The following is an 18,392-nucleotide window of genomic DNA, read 5'->3' as shown; positions in this document are numbered from 1 at the left end:
CTGGCGATCAAGTACGAAGTTACGCACTTTGTGGACGACGTGCGCGACCGCCAGTCCCGCCAAGACAAGAGGAAGATCTCCGCTGACCAAGCTCCCAAGCAAGACTAGCCATTCAAAGGGAAGCTCTTCCGTGGCAAGGGGCGGTTCAAGCCGAGGTCTGACTCCAAGCGCCCTGAAGGCCGCACCTGCTATCACTGCAAGAGGCCTGGCCACATCAAGGCCGACTGCTTCGTCTGGAAGAAGGAGCAAGAGAAGCAGGGAAACGGGCAACCACGTCAGTGAATGAGGGTCCTGGCGTGGGCGAGAGCGTAACCGGAACACTAAAGATTGAGAATATCAGCTTGAACGTTCTGTGCGAAAACCCTCTGGTCTACAAGTCACGTCCACTGTTCTCCGTAACGGGTGAAATCAGTGTTGGTGACAAGTGTCTCGCGACACGATGCATGTTGTTGGACTGTGGAGCCACCACGATCTACGTATCCAAGCGTTGGGTCGAGGAGCACCAGCTTCAGACAACCAAGTTCAGCGACAAGAACATTCGTGTCAAGCTGGGAGACAACCAAATTGTCGAGGCGGAGCTTGAAGTTCTGCCGATAGAGATTCTGGTCTCGAGGCTGGACGACGCCTACAAGTGTGTGGCAGTCGTCTACCCGATTCCAGACGAATTCGATTGCATTCTTGGAATACCATTCTTCGAAGACATGCAACCCCAGATTGACTGGAGAGGTCGACGAATCGAAGGAACGAGAACGAGGACTCTGCACTGGAAGCGAACAGGGAAGACCTGTGAGCCGATCGAGGAAGGCGGACCGGTGATTACCTCCGGGCTTCGGAGATCTGTCGAGGCGAAAGGCCTGTCGGCGAAAAGACCCGATTCCTGTCGAGGTGCCGCGCTGGAAACGGATGTGAAGCTCACGGTTGAAGCTGTTGGTGACGCAGTGCAGAAGAAATCCCCAAGTGTTGTCCGCGAACGACATGATGACGCGCAAACTGGCAAGAGTTCAGCTGGAGACGACGACGTTGCGACGTCTGAGCGCGAGAGTACTGTAGTCGAGGCTGATGGAAGCAGCAGTACCAGGGGTGGAGACAACGCCGTGGAGAAGATGTTCACGATGGGAGTTGTCGACGAGAGTGGTGTACAGACCAAATACATCACGCGCAAGAAGTTGCAGAAGTTCCTGAGAATCAAGACCAACACGAGCGACGAGCCCGACTTCATGTTGGTGCTGTCGAACGAGACGATCAAGCAAGTTGCACGTTCACTGCAACGCCGAGATCAGCCCGACAACGTTGGGAGTGCGAAAGCACAACGCTATCTGGAGACAGACTGGGACACCTTCCGAGAGAATCCAGCTTTCAATCTTCTCATGGAGTATAAGGACAACGTGTTTCGTCCAGAGCTACCCGAAGGTTTACCAGAGAAGCGTGACATCGAACACCGGATCGATGTGAAGGATCCAAATATGGCGATGTACCGGCAGCAGTGGCGACAGTCGCCGGAGCAGCAGCGTGAAATCTTGCGCTGGGTCGAAGACATGGTGAAGAAGAAGCTCATTCGACCAAGCATCAGTCCCCACGCAGCCCCAACATTCTGTGTCCGGAAACCAGTTGGCTGGAGAATTGTTCACGACTACCGGTACTTGAATTCGAACACTGTGCGTCAAAGTATCCCGATGACGAGGAAGGAAGACATCCTTGACGCCATGTCTGGTGCGTACTGGTTCTCCACGATGGACCTGGTGTCCGCGTACTACCAAGTGCACATGCGGGAAGAAGACATCAAGTTTACCGCATTCCAAGCGCCGAACGGTCTCTGGGAGTATCTCGTTCTTCCAATGGGAGTTTGCAACGCGCCAGCAACGATGCACAGATTGACATCGAAGCTCTTTCGAGACTTGAAGAACACGAAGTCGTTCTACGATGACATCTATGTTTTCACCAAGTCAACGAAGATCGAGGACCATCTGGGCGCTCCGCGGAAAACACTTGACATCTTGCGTGATAACAAGTTGTACGTCAAGCTGTCCAAGTGTGTCTTCTGCTCCGACGAGATCCCGTGTCTCGGAGATTTTGTAGGGCGAAATGGAGTTCGGATGGATCCAGACAAGGTACAGACCATCAAGGACTGGCCTGTACCACGGACGCAAGAAGAGCTTCGCAGCTTCCTTGGCTTGACAGGTTACGTCCAGCGATTCTGTCCAGAGTACGCATCTCTGACAGCCTCCATGTTTGCGCTCTTGAAGAAGAAGAACAAGCGGAACGCCAAGATTCATCTCAGCGACGAGCAGCTGAAGAACTTCAAGGAGTTGAAGCGGCGCCTGTGCAACCCGCTAGTATTGCACTTGCCATATTTCAGCAGCCCCATGCATCTGCGTACCGACGCAAGCAAGTTTGCTGTCGGTGGAGTCCTTTTTCAAGTGGTGGACGGAGTTGAGCGCCCGATAGCGTACACAAGCCGAAAGATGAAGTCGGCGGAGCTCAACTATCCGACTCAGCAGCAGGAGCTACTAGCGATCGTTCATGCGCTGGCAGCGTTTCGGATCTACTGCCTGGACAAACCACCCATCGTCGAGACAGATCACAAAAGTCTTGAAGGGCTGTTCACCCAGAAGATGGCCAACCGTCGGCTCGCTCGCTGGTACGACATCCTTGCGGAATACCAGCCGACGTTCTCGTACCTTCCCGGGGCGAAGAACGGCATCGCAGACGCGTTGAGTCGAAGGTCAGACTTACAGCCGGAGACAAAGTTCTTCCACGACTTACGGGTGACCAGCTTCGACGACACATCCTTCCGTCTCGCGATCAGCGAAGTAACGTGTGACTCGGAGCTGATTACGCGCATCAAGAAAGCGTACAAGAAAGATCGTGATGTCCAAGCAATCTTGACAGCAATCAAGCGACGCAAATCCGACTCAAAACCAAAGCGCGAACACCAGCAGCACAAGAAATACCGCTGCTATTCCGAAGCGAACGGGTTACTGTGGTATCAAACACCTGCAGATGACGCTCCACGGATTGTCGTGCCCAACGATGTGAAGTTGCGACAGACAATTATCAGCGAGTGCCACGACACCAACTACGGAGGCCATCCCGGTGCGGAACGTACGTACTTGACACTGGCGCGCCATTGGTACTGGTCAAAGATGTTGAAGTCCATCCAGAAGTTTATCGCCGACTGCGAGCCTTGTCGGAGGAACAAGCCGCGGTTGACGAAACCTCCTGGGTTGCTCGAGCCACTCAGCATTCCAGACGAACGTTGGAGATCCATCTCCATGGACTTCATCACTGATCTGCCGCGAACGGAGCGGGACGTCGACTCTATTTGGGTCGTCGTCGATCGGTTGACCAAGCGGTGTTATTTCGTGCCAACCACCAAGAAGGTGAACGCCGAAGGTGTTGCTCGACTCTTCATCGACAACATCTGGAAGTTACACGGCATGCCGACGAATATCGTCTCCGACCGCGACAGGAAGTTCATGTCCACCTTCTGGCAGCATGTCTTCAAGTCCATCGGGACGAAGCTAAACATGACCGTTGCACATCGCGCTCAAGGTGACGGACAAACGGAGCGCATGAACCGAACCTGGGAAGAGTATCTTCGGTGCTTCGTCGGTCCACTACAAGATGACTGGGACGTCCATCTCGCCAACGCTGAGTTCGCTGTCAACTCGACTGTCAACTCCAGCACGAAGCTTGCGCCGTTCGTAAAATAAACGAGCTGGGCTACATTCCGCTGAATCCACTTCAACTTGCATCCGAGCAACTTGAGAGTGTTCCCAAGAGTCGACCCGGAGCAGAGTTTCACGAGCGACAGGCGGCGATTCTTTTACGCTGTCGCGAAGCGTTAGCTCAGGCCCAAGAACGGATGCGCGACGTCTACGACCGAAACAGTGTTAAGCAGATCTTCGAAGTTGGTGACAGGATCTACTTGAGCACGAAGAATCTGGACCCGAAGCACTCCGGCTTGCCCAACTCCACCAAGTGCGGACCCAAGTGGATTGGACCGTACACCGTGGTGCGGAAGATTCATAACCACGCGTACGAGCTCAACATCCAGGCTGGCAACAAGCTGCATCCCGTCTTCAACACTGCGTCATTGAAGCCGTACAAGGAGCCGACTCGCTTGTCGAGGCCAAGCGACGTAATCTTAGCGGACGGCAGCATTGGCCAGATCGTCAAGGCATTACGTGGAAAGCGAACGCGAAAACAGCGGATCCAATATCTTGTGGAGTGGGTGGGCGAGGAGAAACAAACCTGGGAACCAGTGGAGAACTTGTCGCAAGTCCCAGATCTCATCGCGGAATTTGAATCTGCAAGGCGAAAAAAGCGTCGAAAACGGTGAAGCAGGATCCGCTGAAGGGGGGCTCAAAGGCCTACATGTAATCCCGTATTACATTCCCTCTTGTTGCAGAACCTGCTGTTTCATGCGCTTCTCCCGCTTTTTCTGTGTCTTCGACTTGGCTTGCCGTGGCGACACTTGTATCCTGGTTGCAGCTCCACTTGCACCATCCATTTCACGTGCTGAATCCACTGCTGGTAACTCAGAGGAAGAACGTCTACCGGCGGGTTCTTGCGGGCATTGAAATTGTCAAGAGCCAGAAGTTGCTTCTCCGGACCACGGTTAACCATGACAAATCAGTGCCCGACATCATTGCGGCCAGCGCTGATGACGTAAACACCGGGTGCTTGTTTGCGGCAAACATCTTGGAGCGTCGTGATGTTGGCACTTGACTCTGGAAGAGCGTTTCGGAGAAGGACGTCGTAGTTCAGTGGCACACTCTTGCGCTGCAGAACCTTGAAGAACTCCGTCACGTCGTCGCGAGACACACCGTACTGGATGGCTTCAGGTCGCGTGCATCCCACATCTCCATTGTGACCAGATCCGGCTGTCCGAGATAGTACAAGGCCGAGCGGAAAGCATCCATGAAACAAGTACCAGCCTCCGACGTGGAATCACGCTCCGAGTACCAATAACAGAAGGTGCGCCTGTCTCCCGATTCCTTCCAAGCGTCCACCATCCTCATCATGTAGCGCGTCGACGGTTTGTCGAGCTGCTCCATCCAGACCCAGCTTAGCTGTAGCGGATTGCCTTCCCATTCCACCACGTAGCAACGGTGCGGAGCCTTGCCCCTGACATCCAAGGCACGGACGATGTCAACCTCAGTGTTGTAATCCCAAGGCTTCTTCGGGTCGTAGTGGTTCTTGCGGTTGTTCGACGGGTGCTTCTTGGGCGCCGGAGGAAGCCGCATCGGATGTCACGTCGAAGTCTCATCACCGCGACGCAAGCGCGAGCGGTCAACCTGAGGCAGGCCTTCATCGTCGTCACTATCATCGAAAAGCCCGGATTCATCTTCAGGCGAGGCCTCAAATGTCGCCCCAAGCGCAGGCTCAGCAGCTATCGCCTCCTCGACAGACAACCCCTCCACATCGAGCATGAAGATCAACTCCTGGAGGCGCGTAGATGGAGAAAAACCACCAGCCGAAGCAACAACCTCACGCGGCGCTGGCGACGCAGGCGGCGGCGCCGGGGGCGCCGAGCCCGAATCTGGAGAGCCAAGACCGGGAGAGCGACTGGTGAGCTCTAATTCTTCCCACACACGCACCATCTCTTCGTCAAGACCGGAGTCAGCATCGCTGTCTTCACCAGCAGCGGCCACAACATCGACAATCTGCGCGAGCGCGGCGGCGCATTCAGAGTCTGCCGGCGCGACCGGCGTGGCGGCGCCAGGTGGAAGCATGGACGGACATCGAGATTTGCGGTCGCCAGAGGCGACGCAGACGGCGGAGCCTCAACATCATGATCGGCCGTCGCTGGAGGTGAGGCAGAACGCGCGGAAGCAGGAGAGTGCATTCCGGCAGCAGTAGAAACCGCTAGCGATACAACCATCGGCCCAAGGAACCAATCCAAGCCTCCAACAACCAGGCCGAGGCGAAGGAGAAGCGAGGTCGGACTAATTCCTCAGGCGACAGCCGGACGCGTCGCAGCTCTCTGTCTTTTTCGGGAATGACAAGTCGGAAGGGCGCGCAGCCAGAGAAGGGGTGAGTGTATCTGATTGGTAGACAGGTAAGCCAATAGGAGGTCAGTGTAGGTACGACTCACCGTAGGTATAGTGAAACCAAGTTAATATATATATGCAGATGTAGGGCGGCTGTGGAGGCTTCGCGAAGCTTCCATCCGCCTGAACTGCGGGCCCCGCAGTGCGGGGGCGGCACTCTTAGTTCCGCACGCCCTCCCCCAAGACAGCACTTCTTCCTGTTAAAAGATCTTTCCTCGGTCCAAAATGTGTTTGGGCTAATGAAGATTTCGGCGTCAGCAGTGCCAGTAGATACAAACAATCAGGTGAAGCACCATTAGGAATATTGTGGGTCGAAACCTGTGACGGGGCACAACACTTCTTAACAGAGGAAGCAGGAGTATACAAACTCCAAGTGAACAGCCGTTCACGTGTCCCTGGTCTGAAGGGGACGGCTTGACTTGAAAAGCGGTAGATCTAAGACTGAATGTGTTTATAGGTTGGTACAGATTTGGCCTGCATACAATTCTTAAGTTCCCTATAGTTTGTGTCATACAAAATGTATCTGTTGGCTCTGAGGCCACTTGGGTCACTATCCAGGGGAGTGACCGATGCAGCCATCCCGGAATAGTGACAGGGTCACTATTCCATGTAACCCCGTTACATCCTCCCCCACTTAGATTCGATCTTATCGACCAATCAGAGCGAGGTTACGCCGGCGACTCACATTTCACTCGCAAAGTCGAAATCCATCGACAACGGCGCGAGCTCTGGCGCATCGGCCCCCGGGCCTCACAGAGCAACTGGCGCATCGCCGAGCAAGCCGCAGGGTCTCCACGTCGACCGGAAGCATGCCTCCAAAGCGCAGTGCGCGCAGTGCGAAAGCACCTCCGAAACCGCAAGCCGTAGGGCCGAAGACCAGGGCGGCCAAGGCCAAGGACGAGTCGTCCGCGCTGATGGAGGCCACGAAGGCGGCCGAGGAGGTGGTGCGCTCACGTAGCAGCACGCCGGAGAGTGGCCGTTAGGCCGGGGCTCGGAGCAAGTCTCCTGACGCCGCGCAAGGCAAGGAGGAGAGTCCTCGGGGCCATAAAAGCCCGGCTCGCGACTGGGAAGCCGCCGTCTTTGACTGCACGATGGTCCAGTACTCCGGTGAGAGTTCACCCGACGACGAGAACGTAGCACGCACGCTGCCGAAGGCACGGAGCTGGCGGCAGGCGACATGACCAACGTCTCGGCCGACGCAAAGGCCTCGTCAGAGAAGGATGCGGAGGACGCCGAGTCCGGCTCAGGCGACAGCAAGCAGTCGCACGACGAAGTCGCCATGGCCGACGCTGGGGTCGTGGCCGAGAAGTCGCCGAGCGACGCGGGCTCCAAGCCCAAGGAGGTGCTGGCATCCAAGCATCTGACGCTGGCACAAGGTCGTGAGCGTGCCCAAGCATCGAAAGCGGCTGCCGCTGCGAAGGCCGCCGAGGCCAAGGCGAAGAAGCGTTCAGCTTCCAGGTCGCCTCGCGGCTCCAGCTCCAAGCTGTTCATCGACTCGGAGTCTGAGGACGAGGAGGGTGCCGTCCACGAGCCCAAGGAGCTCTCCAACAACCTCGACGAGCAGCAGCAGCAATACCACGCTGCTAGCTCGGGTGCGTATGCCAGGCAGCCGACTGCCACGACTGCCATCGAGTCTTCTTCAGGCGGGGATGCCACGTTCCCGCAGGGCTACTTCCCGCCCGAGCCTGGCACTGGTGCGCCAGCGCTGTTGGAGAAGCTCTCGGCTCCTCGTGGCCTTATCGGCGGGTACACCTCGAGGGGTTCCTATGAGCGTGCTCTTGTTGAGAAAGAGCCACTCTTTCTTGGCGACGTTGAAGTCGCCCGGTGTGTGCTACTAGCACCACACAAGCTCACACTGAAGGAGTTCACCACGCTTCGCAAGAAGCCGAAGGACAAGGGTGGACTCCATCCTGTGTGGGGTTTCCACTGGGTCAAGCCGAATGACAACATGACCTGGAGCGTGGTGGAAGACCTCTTCTGGCGCTACGTCCAGCGCAAAGGGTATTCCGACCAAGAGTTCAAAGAACTCCGTGAGGATCGCACTCTGTCCGCTATCCTGGACCCGCGAGCTCCGCATCGAGTTCGCTCAATACGTGAGCTAGCGCATGCTCCGCCCGAAGATGACCGAGCTGAAGCAAGAGGCGAGAGCCAAAGCTCGTGAAGAGCGAGGGCGTGGTGCGACTACGTCTGCTACCGTGCCCCGGGTACCGGCCAAGAAGCCAAGGACTACTTACGAAGCTGCCGCTGCTTCTCGTCCCATATCGCAACAGCCTTCGGGCAGTCTGCCTGGAGCTGCTCAACGGGCTCCCACGAGTTATCCGACTCAGGGTAACCCCTCCACTTCACGAGCAGCTGGCGCTTGCCATGGAGCCGCCGCTCCCGGACGACTCGTTCCACGTGGTAGTGGATCTGCCCATTACGATCAAGGAGGACCGGCGGTGGCCTCACACGGCCATGGCTACGAGTCTGAGGCGACGCAGCCGTATGCTGGGGCCCCGAGTTAGGTGGTGGTCCTGCAGCAAGAGGAGATTCGTCTTCTCCGGTACTGTGTGTACGTCCTCGAGATCGCGCTTGGTGTCGGTCTTGGTGGCGAGGCTGCCGCTCGTGCTGGTCAGCCTGGTGCCGTGGAGCGGCTCCGTGAGAATGTTGCCTCGCTCTATCAAGAAACTCGCAGTCTCCATGGCCGTGTGGATCGTCGAGCCGACCTGTCGTCTTACGACTCGCTGCGAAACCAGCTCGCTGGCCTTCGGGCCGAGCTTCATGGCCACGCGCCGTATCCGGAGCAGCAGCAGCCCCACTCGTATCAGACCCAGTTTGGCCAGGGCTCGTACGGGGCCCCTGCGTATGCTGCTCCGATGTACGCCGCGCCATCTTACGACCAGCGCGCGTATCAGGCGCCTTACCGCGACTCGACGCCGCGCTTCGAGGAGCTGCGCTCTTCTCCACCGGGCCACCCACCGCTTCCTGCGGGGCAGCCAGAGCCAGAGGGTCATGATACCTCTTAACACGACCCACGTAAAACGTCGGGTGAGTCGTCATCGACTTGGGCAAGTCTATGGTGTACGCCGCGCCATGCCGGCTGAGGACCGTGAAGGGTCCAATGAAGCGGTGCTTCAGCTTGTTGCTCTCGACCGAGCTAACAGTGTTTAGCGGTAGGTTTCTAGTATCTAGGAGAACTATATCCCCAACCTTAAACACGTTCATGTTTCCTCTTCCATTTCGGTCAGAGTACTCCTTCTGTTTATCTTGGGCTTGCGCCATGGTGTCTCGCACCCTGCTGATTATGTTCAGACTGTCTTCGGCAAACGAGGACAGTTGCTTCCGCAAGGTGGCTGGACTCACGTCCGAGACTTGGGAGGAAAAGGTTTTCCGAGCCTCTCCCCCACTTAGGACCGAAGCCCCGGTACTGCCTCGTAATGTGAGCGGCACCTGAGGGTGGCGCAACCCGTTCAGGTAAAAGGGCGTAAAGCCCGTCGATGCATGTACCGCATTGTTGAGTGCGAACTCAACCATGGGCAAGCGATCAGCCCAAGAGCGGGGCATCTCCGCGCAGATACTGCAGAGCGTGTCTTCGAGCACGCGATTGACGCGCTCCGTCTGGCCATCCGTCTGCGGGTGGTCCGCCGTCGACATCGACAGTCGTGTGCCGAGAAGGCGAAACAGCGTCTGCCAGAACGTAGCGGTGAACCGCGGGTCTCGATCAGAAACAATGGTCTCGGGCAAACCGTGGTGTCGGAAGACACAGTCCATGAACAGGCGAGCGACCTCGTCGCCAGTGACGGTGTCACGAACTGGAGCAATGTGGACCATCTTGCTCAGACGGCACACGAAGGCAACAACACCAGTGTTGCCACGGTCATCGGCCGGAAGTCCGAAGACAAAGTCGAGACTCATCGACTTCCAGCAGTCCGCTGGGACCAGCAGGCTCTGCAATGGTGCCGAGGCGTGACCGGCAGGCTTCACGCGCTGGTACGTCTCGCACGTACGGACGTAGGTGGCGACCCACTTGTACATGTGACGCCACCAAAACATCTGCGAGACAGACGCGTGCGTCTTCTCACGGCCGAGATGGCCACTGGATGGAGCGTCGAGCGCCTCCATCAGGATGTCGTACTTGAGATCCTAGTCGTTGGGCACGACAATACGGGTAGGATCCTCGGGCTCGACCCTATAGTGGAGCAAACCGTCAACCCACTCATAGCGGTGCAGCCTTGCACGTTGTCGGGGCGTGAGCCACTCGGCCTTGGCTTCGGAGCCAGCGGCCAAGAACCGCACAAGAGGTCCGAGACTGGCATCGTCTCGGTACCCCAGCCTGATGCGATCATACAGATCCGTCGTGACCCGACTAATATGAGCAAGCTCGTAGTCGGGTCGGCGCGACAGCGCGTCGGCAAGCACGTTCAACTTGCCCGGCTTGTACTCGACACGGAAGTTGTATTCCGCGAAGAATGACAGCCAACGCGCCATCCGCTGTGAGAGATGCGGCGTGTTGACGGCAGTCCGCAAGGACGCGTGGTCTGTATAAACGACAAAGGGCGTCGAGCCCAGGAGGTGCACTCGGAACTTGACAAGAGCGTACTTCATGGCAAGTAGCTCCTTGTCGTGGACTGGACAGTTCCGTTCGGCTGCCTTGAGCTGCCTGGACTGGAACGAGATGACCCGTTCGCGGCCTTCATCGTCGGCCTGCAATAGCGCACAGCCAATTGCGTAGTTAGACGCATCACAGACTACGCTGAAAGGCTTCGTCTCGTCCGGCAATGCCAGGACTGGCGCGCGCTGTAAGCTCGCTTTGATGTCGTTAAAAGCATCTTGATGGCGACGCTCCCAGCGCCAGTCGACATCCTTCTTCAGGAGATCCGACAAGGGCCGTGCCAGCTCGGCGTAGCCTGCACTATACTTGTGCAGGTAGTTGGCGAGGCCCAACCACTGTCGTAGGTCCTTCTGCGACCGAGGTGGCGGCCAAGCCGCGATGGTTTTCACCTTCTCCGGGTCCGCCCGGACCCCGGCGCTGCTGACGAAGCAGCCCAGGACCTTGATCTCCTCAGCTGCGAACACACACTTGTCGATGTTGGCGTACAGCTTGTTCGCCCGCATGACTTCGAACACACGTCGAAGGTGCTGGAGATCACCTCCATGGCCGTCTGGCCTGCCTCGGCACGGCTGTGGACGAGGATGCCGTCAAAGTACGACTGTGTGAACGCACGCAAAGGTCGGAACAGTTGTGTGACCAAGCGATTGAACGTTGCCGGGGCGTTAGAAAGCCCCTGAGGCATGACCAGCCACTCCCAGAGCATACCGCTCGGCGTGCTCACAGCCGTGAGTGGGATGTCGCTCTCGCGCATAGTATCCGTCCACCAGGTCCAGCGCGCTATACAGCGTGCAGCCGGCCATGTTGTTGAGCAACACGTCCTTGCGCGGGATCGGTGTCTGCGCAGGCACTGTCGCGCTGTTCAGCTTGTTATAAGCATGAACCAGACGCCACATTCCGTTCGGTTTGCGAACACAGAAGGTAGGCGTCGAGTGCGGGGACTTCGACTCCCGCACCATGCCTGCCTTCGCCTTGGCGGCAAAGAAGGCATCAATGACTTCACACTGCTCCCGGGGAAGAGCCCATTGCCTCGTGACACAGTACTTCGTGCCCGGCACGAGATCGATCTCGTGCCTGATTCCCCTGTCCGGAGGGAGATTGGACGGTGGATCCTTGGACACCACGTCCTCGAACTCCTTCACCAAGGGGTACACCGGGTCCCGGGGGTTCTTAAGAATCTCAGAGTCCATGCGCGACGGGCGCTGTCTCTGGAACTCCTCCAGGACTGCCTGGTCCATGACCGAGGACGAGTTCAACGCGGCCGACGTGGAATCCGGTCGGAGGAGAACCAACTCTGCGATCTCCCCGGCCTTTAGCTCGGCCAAGAAGTCCTCCATGGCGAGCTCCTCAAGGTTCAGCAACTCTGAAACCTCGGGCAGAGCTGTAAGCTCGACAGCTCCTGTCTTGACCCGACGACCGGTCACGCCGTCGAAGATGTGATAACACTCTTCGGCGGCTGGAGCCTTGGCTGGAGGCTCGGAGTCGCTGGCGACTGGCGTCGTCGGCCACACGACTAGGCCCGGCTTACGACGTGACCCTCGGGTATCTTCGTCTCGTGGCGCCGCCTTGACGGCACCACCGATCTTCTCGATCTCGTGCGGAACTACGTTACCCGCCTTGTCCTTGAGCGGAACTTGGTTACCCGCCTTGTTCTTGAGCGGAACTTGGTTACCCGCCTTGCTGGGTGGAACTATGTTACCCACCTCGCCGTGTGGAACTTGGTTACCCACACCAGGAGCGCTTCCAGCGGCTCCCGCATCAGTTATGGTCTGAGTGACCTCCTGTGGGCCTATGTTACCCACATCAGAAGCGCCTGCAGTGCCTTCCTCATCAGTTACGGTCTGAGTGACCGCGCGTGGAACATGGTTACCTACGCCAACGCCAGCGGCGCCTTCTCCAGCAGCCCTTGCTGCCTGCGGTACTTCGTTACCCGTGTGTAGACCTACGTTACCCACCTGGTAGGTGCTGTCCGGCACCTCCACTCTCAGGCCTTGTCCGGCCCGGTCGGAGTCGTCGTCAGTCTCGACGGACCCCAAGAACTCATTAGACGCTGCTGCGCCCTGGCGGCCCTCGCGGGCGCCCCAGCTGCTACCAGAGGTGGGAACATGACTCACCAAAGCTCTGTCAGAGCGTGGGGGATGGCTGGACCCGATGGCCTTGCCGCGCCAGTCGATCCAAGGCTCGTGTTTCTCCAGCCACGGCATGCCAAGGATCAAGTCGTACTTGTCCATGTCTAGGACCAAGAACGGCTCCGTGCTGTCGAAGTCCTCTAACTTACCAGTGAGGTCCATGTGGACCCGAGGTACTTCTACCACCGTACCGTCGGCCAGTCTTACCGAGACCAGTCCGTTGCCTTTACTGCCTCGTAGCGCATCGGCGTACTTGTCGCGATTGCGTGCGACAGTCTGGCGGCGCGCAAAGTTGTTGGACGCCCCAGAGTCCATCAAGATTCTCAAGGGATGATCGTATCCCGGTACACTCGCGTGCACCACAAGCAGCCCACCGCTGCCCTTCTCCGCTTCGAGAGTACAGAGCCTCTCAGGGGCTAAGTCCCCATGGCGTGCGCCACCCGCACGCCCCTCATGAAGTCTTAGTGTTTCCCCAGTAGGGCGCCCCGCCCCTACTGGTGTCCGGCGTTCCCCTGGTTCCTTGGGTGCGGCTTCTGCCAGCGACCCCTAGAGCCAAAGGGCTTCGAAGAGAACTTCTTCTTCAGTCCTCCCGCGGGACAAGCACGTTTCATGTGCCCAAGCTTGCCACAGTCGTAGCAGCGAATGTCGCTCTGCTCGGCCATGCCCAGATCCATGGGAACCGGCCCGTGGATCGCTCCATTGCCGGAGTTACCATTAGGCGCACCGCCAGAGGCAGGGTTGCTCTGCCATACCGTGGCGGGGGTACGAGCCTGCTTGTGGCTGTACTCCTCCTGGAGGGCGATCTGAATCGCCTCCTCCATAGTGTTTGCTTGCACACGGAACAGTTGCGTGCGGGCAGGACCGACACGCAGACCGTCCATGAACACGGTCACCTTGATGTGTTCAGGCAGGGGGTTCTCCACCAAAGAGGCAGTGAGCACTCGCATCTCCTGGATGTACTCATGCAGCTCCCGCCTTCCTTGTTTGCAGGCGAGGAAGCGCGAACGCTGCCGGTACTCGTAGTTCGCCGGAAGAAACGCGGCCCGCAGCTGCTCGCACAGCTGAGACCATGATGCGAAGCATCCAGGCGTCGTCGCTTCGCGCGTATACGCCCAACTCTTAGCGCGACCACTAAGGTTGGAGAGCGCAAAGGCGACACGGAGTCGCTCGTCCGAGACGAGAGCCGCGTCCATCGCGAGCTCAACCTCTCGAACCCAGAAGTGAAGGTTTTCTCCTTCCTTCCCTTCGAAGGGGTGAACCTTCAGCCGCAGGGGCTTCGGTTGCACCGGCTTCGGCGCGGCCGCAGTGGCCTGCAGCCCTTGAACGTGGGCGATGAGCCCTCGCTCGTAGGTGTCGAACGCGTTGATACGCTCAACCTGCTCAGCCGGCGTCGCCGCCGCTAAGCTACGCAGGGCATCTGTCCCAAAGATGCCTGCCATCTTACGAACGGACTCGAACTGCGAGTCGTTCAGATGGAGAAACTCCGTACGATCCATCTTGGCTCACTCGATGAGACCACAGAGGATTCAGGTAGTCCAATCTACCCGCGAAGGCGTAGGATTGACTACAAGTGCTACCAAGTGTGACGGGGCACACAGCACTTCTTAACAGAGGAAGCAGGAGTATACAAACTCCAAGTGAACAGCCGTTCACGTGTCCCTGGTCTGTAGGCAGATCTAAGACTGAATGTATTTATAGGCTGTACAGATTTGGCCTGCATACAAATCCTAAGTTCCCTATAGTTTGTGTCATACAAAATGTATCTGTTGGCTCTGAGGCCACTTGGGTCACTATCCAGTGGAGTGACCGATGCAGCCATCCCGGAATAGTGACAGGGTCACTATTCCATGTAACCCCGTTACAAAGCCAATCAAAAGTCGTCAGCTTGGCACGTCTGTATTTAGTAGTGCAATTCTGTATTCCTGCACCACCTCTCTGTAGGACTGGTAGTGCCCTCTGTAGTTTTGAAGCACCCTCTGTAGAAACACTGCTTTTATCTTTAGTTTCTACCCGCTCTCTATGCGAATCGGTTGATGCAAAGCAAAATCGTTCGGCTTAATGGGCAGAAACCTACCAATTACCGTAATTTAGTAAGACGTTAGAACAAACTGTTGATACGCACCATCTGCGGTCGTCAGAGCAGCGCGATCTACCTAGAAATAAAATTAAAGACCCCTTAGCGTGACACAGTTCCCTGTCTACCTAACTACTAGTTAAGAGACTCACCGGCCCCACCTTCACTTGCGGTTAGTCGTCGAAGAAGACGCAGTCGAATTGGCCAGCGAGTACCCCAGCTCGCGGGGCCAAGACACAAAACATAGGTCAGCCCCTGCAGCAAATGCAGCAGCGATCCCGGCGTAGATCCTCGCGATCTCCTTGCTACAATCGTAAGAAGACCTGAAGGTCTATAGGTTGAACTAGAGTTCTACGCGTTTATCTTTTTTACCGATTGTTGCCATGCCCATCAATCGTGACTTTTTATTCGTGAGTGAAGCACCGAATTCCAAGAAAAAATGGAGAGTCGTTGCGACTTAAGTCAGCCCGACGCTTGGTCGTATCCATGGCTTCGACTGTTCCTCGCTGTCCTCAGCGGCATGCTGCAGTCGTCGACACCTCGGAGAGTTCACCTACAGCTCATGAGCAATGTGAGCAGATGCGCCGTGAGAGCGAAGAGTTGTGCTTCCTGAGGCAGCTCAAACCAGCTCACGGGAAGGCGGTGGCCGCGCTGAAGATGGCCACCGAGACTTACGGGAAGAACTCGCTGCGCCTCGTGCCCTTTTACCTCGTCCTGGTCGACATCTCGCTTCGAGAGAGGCAGCTCAAGCCAGCTGAGGAGGTCCTGTCGCTCGTGAATTGGCTGCTGGTCAAGGATCGCAAGGCTGGCCCCGACACCATTTCTTCAGGGATCCTCTTGGGGGCGGCGGTGTCTCTGCCTGAGCTGCCCGAAGAGATGAAGAATCTCTTCGTGATCCGCATGAACAAGCTCTACAGCCTGCTGCACTTGGAGTACGGCGCGTTCTCCGAAAGCTTACAGCGAGCGGCACACGGAGCTTATCACTGCTCGCTACTCTTCGGCCCTGACCACCTGTACACCTCGGAGCTCTACTTCTGCCTCGGCCTGGCCTTCCACCGGATGCAGCGTGCTGCGGTACGGCAGCAACAAGCCCAAGCTCAAGCTCAAGCTCAAGGTCAGCAGGAGTCACCACAACACCAACGCGAGTTGCAGCAGCGCAACCAGCAGAACGATAGCGCGCTGGCCATGCTCGACAAGGTGGTGGATATCTGGTACCGCTTCCTGACCAACCCGCCGGAGGACACGGCCGCCTGGATGCTGGAGCACCAGCGTCTACGGATCCAGGAAGCCAGCTCCATGCTGCAGCAGATCGTCAATATCCGCCAGAACTTGCTGGGAGCGAAACACGTTGCTACAGGCGAGGTGCTGTACACACTGGGGCTGCTGTTCCTCTTCCTGGGCGATCACGGCCAGGCGAAGGCCTTCGTGAAGCAGGCACTGGACATCTACGTCGACGCACTGGTGAGTTTGCTCTATTACTCTGCTATTCACGGGTTACACCATGCGCTGGCAACGCTCACACCTTGTGCTGCACATAACGGTACAGGGACCCGAACATCCGTCGACTGTGGACGTGGTGAGTGTGCTTCACCAGTTGGACGAAGCTGGAGTCTAGCCACTACAGCTCTCGGATGTCTAGGCACTTGAGTTTGCGGCTGCTTTATCAGCCTCTGCCTGCTTGTGCTGGTGGTATGTGATAGTACACACCTCACGCTTGCTCGGCACGATAGGCTCGAACGGATCTGGACTTTCGAAGTACAGATCGCCAAACTTCTTCTACACCATAGCAAACACAAAGTACACGTCAGCCCCCGCATAACTTCTTCAGCACCGCTATCTCCTTAACTACACAAACCTGGTCCGCAGGTCGTCCGCGAAGCCAAATCCTCCAGGCGTGCAGCATCATGCGTGGCGCTTCGTCCTCCTGTGAGCCGTATGTGACGTCACCCGCGATCGGAAAGCCGTGGTGCGCACAATGAAGTCGCAGCTGGTGTCTACGGCCATTCAGAGGGCGTAGCAGCACCTTGGTAACTGGGTCGCCCTTGTACGTTGCGTGACCCAATACAAACGCGATCGTGGTGGACTGCTTCGCTGTGGTGTTGGTGTCAGTACACACCTGCATTCGAAAAACTCCGGTACTCCGATGAGGCTCGATGATCGGCGCGTCGAAGATGTACGCAACGGGCTCATTCTTTTCCTCGCTGTTGTCAGGATCGAGACACTCGTATTTGCGCTTGCGAGCGAGCCGAACCTTTTCGTTGCTAAGAAATTCGCTGAACTCACGCAGGAACCGCTGCTTGTCTTCCTTGGCCTTTTCGGTGTAAGCGTCCTTCTCCTCTTGGGTCAAGTCGTGCCACGTCATCTTCGTGAATGCCAACTCCGCAGGTGTCAGTTCACGAGCGCCAGCTCCAGCACCAGCGCCTCGCACCTCCCCTCTGGGGCCACCTTGGCTTTCACGCAGCAAGCGTGCTTGCTCCATTGTGAACAGATTTGGCCCATGACGAGCTCCTCGCGGGTAATCGGCCATTTTCTGGTGAGTCCTCGTTCCGCGCTGCTGATTCCTGAGCCGCTCCATCTCCTCCATGTCTTGAATCAACAATCCCAGCTTCGAAAAGGTGCAGGCCTTGGCAGGCACACCCGATCTGTCGACGCTATCCGCCGGGTTGAACGGCAGGTGGCCCCGCACCACCGCTAGATACTCCTTCTGCACCTGCTTCTCGCGGAAAAGCCTACAGCCCGTCGCCGTAGCTCTGCAATACAACCATTCAACGCAAACATCAGCCTATTGACAAATTTCAGCTCCCTAATCGCCCTCCACTCACTCTTTCGTAGCTCCCACAACCAAAACACCCGACGTTGCTACAACAACACCGCGGAGAGCACCACAACCAAAGCATCAGTATCACGACCACGGCACCGTTCCAACCTCCCCACCCAGCGTACCAAAGTCAAGTTGGTGGATCCACCGGAATTTGGGGACGTCCGGGAAATCCCTCGCCAGCTGCGACCACACGACCCATAGCAATTTTAGGTACCCAGCACCTTTGCGTCAACTCAAATAGCCGCAACAATCGCCTCACCGCCTTCTCGAGCGTCACGTCGAACTCGCCGTCCATCCGCTCGTCCGGCCCCTTGTTGAGCACCACAAAGTGCTCGTCCTTGGACAGAACCCGCAGCTGCAGCTGGTCCAGCGTCCTGGGGCCTCCTCGGTCGTCATCTCCACCGCTCTGCGACTCCTTATTAGCGTCTGGGAGCGGCTGCTCGCCTGGTAAATGGCTCTGGTGCCGTCGGACTTTCGTCGCCAAAGGGTTTTCAGCGATTCCTGAGCCCTCCGAGGGGCGGTGAGAGCTGGAAAAAGACGTGGATGTAGAGGAAACGCTGTTGAAGTTGGAGGGAGCGCTCATGGCTCGCCACGATCGCAGCGGGAGACGGCACAAGCGGGCCAAGCGGAGGGTCATGCAGCCCAGCCGAGCTGCTGGGTGGTTAATGTGCAAATGCATATTGTGTACGAATGGTGTGGTTCAATGCACCCGATTCATGGTACA

General features: G+C 57.3%; 5 protein-coding genes across 5 annotated transcripts; 2 read left to right on the top strand and 3 right to left on the bottom strand.

Moving 5' to 3' along the window:
* Positions 1–3,076: 3,076 nt before the first annotated feature.
* On the bottom strand, positions 3,077–3,529 carry PHYSODRAFT_517861 (hypothetical protein; the record flags this gene model as incomplete). Its single annotated transcript, XM_009533623.1, has 3 exons — positions 3,077–3,116; positions 3,198–3,316; positions 3,371–3,529. The coding sequence occupies 3 exons, from the start codon at positions 3,527–3,529 to the stop codon at positions 3,077–3,079; spliced, it is 318 nt and encodes a 105-aa protein (XP_009531918.1).
* Positions 3,530–4,635: 1,106 nt separating this feature from the next.
* On the bottom strand, positions 4,636–5,738 carry PHYSODRAFT_336105 (hypothetical protein; the record flags this gene model as incomplete). Its single annotated transcript, XM_009533622.1, has 3 exons — positions 4,636–4,886; positions 4,937–5,225; positions 5,301–5,738. The coding sequence occupies 3 exons, from the start codon at positions 5,736–5,738 to the stop codon at positions 4,636–4,638; spliced, it is 978 nt and encodes a 325-aa protein (XP_009531917.1).
* Positions 5,739–6,865: 1,127 nt separating this feature from the next.
* PHYSODRAFT_336104 (hypothetical protein) lies at positions 6,866–8,217 on the top strand (the record flags this gene model as incomplete). Its single annotated transcript, XM_009533621.1, has 3 exons — positions 6,866–7,028; positions 7,077–7,163; positions 7,211–8,217. The coding sequence occupies 3 exons, from the start codon at positions 6,866–6,868 to the stop codon at positions 8,215–8,217; spliced, it is 1,257 nt and encodes a 418-aa protein (XP_009531916.1).
* Positions 8,218–15,333: 7,116 nt separating this feature from the next.
* On the top strand, positions 15,334–16,462 carry PHYSODRAFT_303590 (hypothetical protein; the record flags this gene model as incomplete). The annotated part of the gene is made up of 2 exons (XM_009533620.1): positions 15,334–16,308; positions 16,394–16,462. The coding sequence occupies 2 exons, from the start codon at positions 15,334–15,336 to the stop codon at positions 16,460–16,462; spliced, it is 1,044 nt and encodes a 347-aa protein (XP_009531915.1).
* Positions 16,463–16,680: 218 nt separating this feature from the next.
* PHYSODRAFT_317111 (pseudouridine synthase) lies at positions 16,681–18,305 on the bottom strand (the record flags this gene model as incomplete). The annotated part of the gene is made up of 6 exons (XM_009533619.1): positions 16,681–16,692; positions 16,790–17,224; positions 17,276–17,597; positions 17,670–17,706; positions 17,791–17,848; positions 17,928–18,305. 6 exons carry the CDS (start codon positions 18,303–18,305, stop codon positions 16,681–16,683), a joined length of 1,242 nt encoding a protein of 413 aa, XP_009531914.1.
* Positions 18,306–18,392: the final 87 nt, after the last annotated feature.

Source organism: Phytophthora sojae (genome assembly GCF_000149755.1).
Source record: "Phytophthora sojae unplaced genomic scaffold PHYSOscaffold_7, whole genome shotgun sequence".
Taxonomy (NCBI): Eukaryota; Oomycota; class Peronosporomycetes; order Peronosporales; family Peronosporaceae; genus Phytophthora; species Phytophthora sojae.
The sequence above is the reverse complement of the archived record's forward strand: the minus strand, read 5'-3'. Positions and strand labels throughout refer to the sequence as shown.